General features: G+C 40.7%; 1 protein-coding gene across 1 annotated transcript; it reads left to right on the forward strand.

The window, feature by feature from the left end:
* Positions 1-644: 644 nt before the first annotated feature.
* On the forward strand, positions 645-4428 carry LOC117736370 (eosinophil peroxidase-like). The gene is made up of 12 exons (XM_034541669.1): positions 645-754; positions 1030-1117; positions 1313-1488; positions 1572-1704; positions 1959-2088; positions 2195-2401; positions 2500-2860; positions 2968-3128; positions 3222-3480; positions 3572-3742; positions 3879-4116; positions 4206-4428. The coding sequence occupies exons 1-12, from the start codon at positions 688-690 to the stop codon at positions 4414-4416; spliced, it is 2202 nt and encodes a 733-aa protein (XP_034397560.1). The 5' UTR covers positions 645-687; the 3' UTR covers positions 4417-4428.
* The last annotated feature ends 1911 nt before the right edge of the window (positions 4429-6339 follow it).

The following is a 6339-nucleotide window of genomic DNA, read 5'->3' on the forward strand; positions in this document are numbered from 1 at the left end:
AATTTCCTGGAGTGGAAAACAACGATTGGAATTTTGACAAGCTGACGTGAAACTGTTGTGCGTGTGAGACGAAAACCCCAAAAGAAATCGATCATCACCAATTGTTTCACCAATCTACAAAGAAAAACAAAAATTAAACAATAAATTATAAAGCTAAATGTGTCAATGTTTGAGAGATCATCTTCTCTCTGCCATTAACCAATAATAATGTTGTTAATTATTGCTGGTAACGTCTTCGACGTGATTAAGCGTCTTGACATATAGGAACTTTGCTAGAGGATTGTTTTTCTTCATTGTTTCATTTACCGTAAATGGCATGCAGTTGCTCAACAGGATTTATGCTGCAGATGCGGAACTTGGAGGATGAATATAAAGTAATTGTCCTGAGAAACATTCCTGACAAACAAGGGCGGTGAATGACTCACGTCCATTGAGAGTATAAAAGGAGCTCCATCTCCAGATAAGAGTACACAACTTTGTGCTTATCCAAGGTTACTTTACTTTTATTTTTAACCCTTCCACATTCTTTTTACTTTGACTTAATATGTCCAGTAAATATTCTATGGGCATTTAGATGCATTAGATTGGATTATATTTGTTTTAGAACAAAATTTGTAACAATTCTATTAGTTTACGTGATTTGACCTGTGCTTTACCGACTGGAGAACATTAGTCTTGTTTGCAAAGATGAACCACTTTCTGTGCCTACTGGCTGCAGTTCTTTACCTGAGCGTGCAATGCCAGGTGGATGCCGGTGAGTAAAACCTCTATCATCTTACTGAGAATAGCTATAGCTTTAAATGCATTCATTACTTGGTTGATTCCTACTACATTTTAATCTCTTATTTTTGTATTAAACTTTTGAAACATTTGAGTTCATGGTTTATTGTGAGACAATATATATTTAGTAAAATGATGTAACTGTGTGCCATGGATGAAAAATGATCATCTCAGAAATGCACTGGCCCAAAACATCATCATTAAGTATAAAAAAAAGTATATGAAACAAAATGTATTTTATGCTTTCAGAATCCCATTTGAGCAGGAGTGCCATTGAAAGGGCTGTGATGGAAGCCAAGGCCACAGTAGACTCGGCCTACGAGTACTCCAGGAGAGTGTGAGTAGCCTGCTGAACACATTCTTTCCTACTTTGATTGAAAAATAAAGTTGTTCAACAAAAGTGTATTAAATTGCTATTGAAGACATTGTGACTGAACACAGGCACAGCATGGAAGTGTACAATACATTCAACTGGAAGTTGTACGGCGCCAGAAGCAATAACTCATAGATCTGATGTCTCCACACAATACAGGAGCGTTGAGCGCGTGAGGAGGAATGCAGTGAGTCCGTCAGACATTCTGCGGTTGGTGAAGCAGCCTGTTGGGCAAACCCGTAATGCTGTGCGTGCTGCTGACTATATGGATAATACCATTAAACTCATCAAGAGGTCTTTGGAAAGACGTGAAAAACGCTCCATCAATGCCACAGGTGTTTATCCTTACAGCTTCACAGAAATGTCTTGCAAAGAGCAGTTGCAGCTGAGTTGCTCATTTCTTGTCTCTGTTAATAAGATCTGATCTCTGAGGAAGACCTGGAGGTCATTGCTTCCCTGACCGGCTGCTCTCCCAAACATCGTCCCACTTCTTGCAAGACTATTCCCAATTTAAATCAATTTCGCACTGCAAGCAGCGTCTGCAACAACAGGTGAGGCAATTTTACGATTGATGGGGGAAGTAAAAGAACAGAAGTTACAATATGTCCACAGCTAATTGACTACTTAATCTGTTTGCCTATCTGAAATAAAGATGTTAAAAATGGGAGTACAACTGCAGGTTTGTCAATCACTGGTACTCGCTGTGCACCTATGTGTGAAAACGAAGAAATATTCAGACTTTTTTCTTGTCAAAAACAAGAAGATTAACACATTATAATAAGGGATTCATTTGTTTCTTGTCTAGACTTAACACCCGCTGGGGAGCCTCCAACACACCTTTCACCCGCTGGCTCCCTAATGAGTATGAGGATGGAATCTCTCTGCCCAAAGGCTGGGACCCTAAACGCAAAATCAACAAACATCTTCTTCCCTTGGTAACATACTTCAGAATATCATCTTCACTCACTATGAGAAAAAAAACACTGGCAGTTGAAAAAGTCCTTTTCACCAAGGTGCTCATTGCTCACATGCTGTTCTCAGGTCAGAGAGGTGTCCAACAGAATTGTGCGTACAGTAAACTCTAATGTGGAGAGCGACCCACTCTACACTCACATGGTCACAATGTTCGGCCAGTGGACGGATCATGACCTGACCTTCACTCCTCACTCTCCTGTGATTCGCTCGTTCAATAATGGGATTGACTGTGACCAGAGCTGTGACCGGACAGAGCCCTGCTTCCCCATCGAGGTTAATGTTTGCTGCATTACACAAAAAAAGACATGAATACACCTGACACACACACAAAAACACAAACAATGTTAATAACATTTTTGCCATCTCATCAGATTCCCAAGAAAGACCCTCGCTTTGGCAAAAAATCTCAGAGTTGCATCCCCTTCTTCCGCTCAGCAGCAACTTGTGGTTCTGGCAACTTTGGCCACACGTTTGGAGCGAGCACCGTCCGTCAACAGATCAACAGTCTCACGGCTTTCCTTGATGTAGGTCAGGTGTACGGTTCAGAGGACACCAAAGCTCTTTTCCTACGAGACCTCACCTCAGATAAGGGCCTGCTGAGAGTCAACACACAGTTCACTGACAGCAACCGTGAGCTCCTCCCCTTCTCCACCATGGATACCAACATGTGTGCCACCCGAGCCCGCATTACTAATGACAGTAAGGCAGAGGAGGTGCCTTGCTTTGTGGCTGGTGAGTGGGTGCACCAACACTGATGAACCAATACAAACGTGTTAAGTCCATCACAAGCATTGCACAGGGCTGACCGTTCTTTTGTCCTCATTTTATCTGACTTAAAGGTGACGAGCGGTCCAATGAGCACATTGGCCTGACCGCTTTACACACACTGTTCCTGCGTGAGCACAACCGCCTGGTCCGTGCTCTGGCAGACCTCAATCCTCACTGGAACGGAGAGAGACTCTATCAAGAAGCACGTAAAATCATGGGAGGATATTCGCAGGTTAGAAACAAGTTTAGCCGCATGGATTACAGAAATATTGGAATGTCTTCACCCAATGTGTTCAATCAACTGAATGTATTTTCTGTCTTTTAGGTTCTCACTTTCAGAGACTACTTACTTCACATTGTTGGTCCAGACTTCATAGCCAGTCATCTGTCCACCTACCCTGGCTATGATGAACACGTGGACCCCTCGATGTCCAATGTGTTTGCCACAGCTGCCTACCGATTCGCTCACCTTATGGTTCAGCCTTTCATGTTTCGTCTTAATGAGCAGTACCAGGATCACCCTGATTTCCCCAGCCCGATGCTGCACAAAGCCTTCTTTACACCGTGGAGGGTCGTCTTTGAAGGTAATATCAAGGTCTTGAACTTGTTAGTCTTTCCTTAAACAGAAAATTAATACAAATGACACACAATTAAATGATCTCTTGTTGTCCTCAGGTGGTCTGAACCCCCTCATCAGGGGCCTAGTGGGTCGTCAGGCCAAGCTGAACACACAGGATCACATGATGACTGATGAACTGAGGGACAGGCTGTTTAAATTCTCCAGTGAGTTGGCACTGGATCTGGCTGCCCTCAACATGCAGAGAGGAAGAGACCATGGACTCTCTGGTAGTTATTTAGTCTTCATACTTGTGTATTTTGTTATATCTAGAGTCAATTTTACTTACATGTCTATGATTTTGCAGGACCTACAGACCACACTCTTAAAATATCTCAACATATTTACACTGTATGCCATTTTTAGGATACAACCAATGGCGTAAATTCTGTGGGCTGTCGCAGCCAAGAACTAAGAAAGCACTGGCAAAAGTGCTGAAAAGTAAGGACCTGGCCAATAATCTGCTGAAACTCTACGGGAGAGCTGACAACATCGATGTGTGGCTGGGAGGAGTGGCTGAGCCGTTTGTCCGTGGAGGAAGAGTGGGACCTTTGTTTGCCTGCCTGATTGCCACTCAGTTCCAGCGGATCCGCACGGGAGACCGGTAAGTGCTAAAAATGCATTGTTGATTGAAATAAAGACGTGCAGATAGTCGTGTTAGCCACACTTTTAAACATGAACTGCCAATTGCAGACTTTGGTGGGAGAACAATGGCGTTTTCACTGCGGGCCAGAGGGACTCCCTGAAGAACACCTCTCTTGCACGTATCATCTGTGACAACACTGGCATCACTGATGTACCAGCCCAGCCCTTCCTGTATGCCCCCAGAAAGTCTGGTTACACTAAATGTGGTGACATCCCTGTCTTTGATCTCAGTCCATGGAAGGAGAGTATTAACTCGTAAGCGGTCTGACTGAAGACAGCTACATCTCAGGGCATCTGTTTTTTCTGTGTAAGATGAGACTGTTCTTCACACTTCTGCTGACTACTTAAAACATTAGTCACAAAACTATAATGCTCCAAACCTTGTTTTTGTTTGAATTAGAATTGTGATTGCTTTGTCGAGTGGAATAAAATCTTTTTCTTTGTAATTTACATTTTTTATTTAAATCTAAGGGCAATTCATACATCACATTTCTGCTGGATATTATTCTGCTGGAGTGCCGGCGATTAGTTGAAATGCGATTTTTTTCCTTCTCTTTCAAATGTAGATTTTTTTTTCCTGACCAATGAACTGTTTGATCATTTCTAAATAATGACCTTTACAAATAGATATCTGTAACTTGTAATTGTGTTCATCCTAAGAGTTAACAATTGACATCATAAATAGGTGTTATTTGTATCATGACTTAATTCTTATAATAATACTTTCAAGATCTATGGTGCTTGTGCAACATTGGACCATGAGTCCATACATCTACTGCACAGGATATAGTGGTCAAGCTGGCTTGGTATACACCATGTTTAAACAAATAACATGTGATAAAGATAATACGTAATAATCACATGTACAAGTCAAATCTCAATACATTAATCCAGTGATCAATTTGATCATGCTGCGTGCCCCAGCTTGAGTTCTCCCTAAATTGATCCGCGTGACCTTGAAACTATAAATTAGTGTGTTTTTGGTGTGTTTGTTTAGTTGTAATCTGCAACCTGACCGCTAAATGTATACACATATTCAGGACATTTTATGTTGGTCAGACAGCAGTGTACTTAGTTTAGATGAGTTTACCAACTTCAACTTGTATTTTGATGCTTTGGCATCATTGTTCTTGAAGCGTTCATGCCTGTAAAGTCACACATGCAAGTCAAGAACGACAGGAGTGTTGACGTGCAGAACTGTGGTCATGTGATACTCAGTAAAGTGAGCCACCGCTTGAAATGTAATGCACTTCTATTCATGGTGTTACGGTACAGAGGCTTGTACGGCCCAAAAGCACGGAGATAGACCCTTATTTAAGCAATGATTTTGTCTGATTTGTCAAAAACAACATTAATTTGGAAATTATATGAAATAATATTATAATAACATATGAAGTTATACTACTGTACTGTTTTTAATTGAAAGTCAGCTCAAATTCAATGATTCTATTCACAATTTCCCAATATTATAACTGTCATGAACCACATACTAGTGTCTTTTGTATATACACTATTAATGATCTGCTTTAAAATAACTATTTTTTGGAAATAACCATGGACAAGGAAGAGGTCCTTGTGAACAACAAACCAGTGGAAATAGAATATAACCTTTTAAAGATATGCTTTAATAACAGTTCAAATATTGGGAAATTAAGAATATCATCTTTTAATTTGAGCCAACTTTTCCTTTAATTTTCACAAAAATTGTACAGTAAAATCTCAATAAAATAGACATGAACATAGCAGGGGACCTCATGAACAACAAACCAGTGGAAATAGAAAAATATCTTTTAAGGATCTGCTTTTATAACAGTTATAATATTGTGAAATTCTAAATATAATCATTGAATTTGAGCTGACTTTCAATTAAAAACAGTACAGTAGTGTAACTTCATATGGTATTATAATATTATTTTATATAATGTCAACATTAATGTTGTTTTTGACTTGTTTTACTGTGTAGGCCAAATGACTCACCGACAGCAGTAGCACCAATGACACTGCTACCACCAGCCCTTGGCTCGCCAAACCCGCCTCTGTGCACGTAATCATCAACGCGTCTTATGAGAGCCGGAAAAATGAGGTTGAAGTTTGGAGACTGGTGACAGACCATGGAGAAGAAGAAGGAGGCCTTGGCGGTTGGTTTTATCGCTGACGGGAAGAGCGAGGGATAGTGCGCTAG

The sequence above is a fragment of the Cyclopterus lumpus genome, chromosome 9 (assembly GCF_009769545.1).
Source record: "Cyclopterus lumpus isolate fCycLum1 chromosome 9, fCycLum1.pri, whole genome shotgun sequence".
Taxonomy (NCBI): Eukaryota; Metazoa; Chordata; class Actinopteri; order Perciformes; family Cyclopteridae; genus Cyclopterus; species Cyclopterus lumpus.

What these genes read in the sequence shown, in the direction of transcription:
- LOC117736370 (XM_034541669.1), top strand. Translation starts at nt 688, where the DNA reads ATGAACCACTTTCTGTGCCTACTGGCTGCAGTTCTTTACCTGAGCGTG. An exon ending in TACGAGTACTCCAGGAGAGT is followed by an intron (nt 1,118 to 1,312) that starts GTGAGTAGCCTG and finishes CACACAATACAG; the next exon opens with GAGCGTTGAGCGCGTGAGGA. An exon ending in AAGAGACCATGGACTCTCTG is followed by an intron (nt 3,743 to 3,878) that starts GTAGTTATTTAG and finishes TGCCATTTTTAG; the next exon opens with GATACAACCAATGGCGTAAA.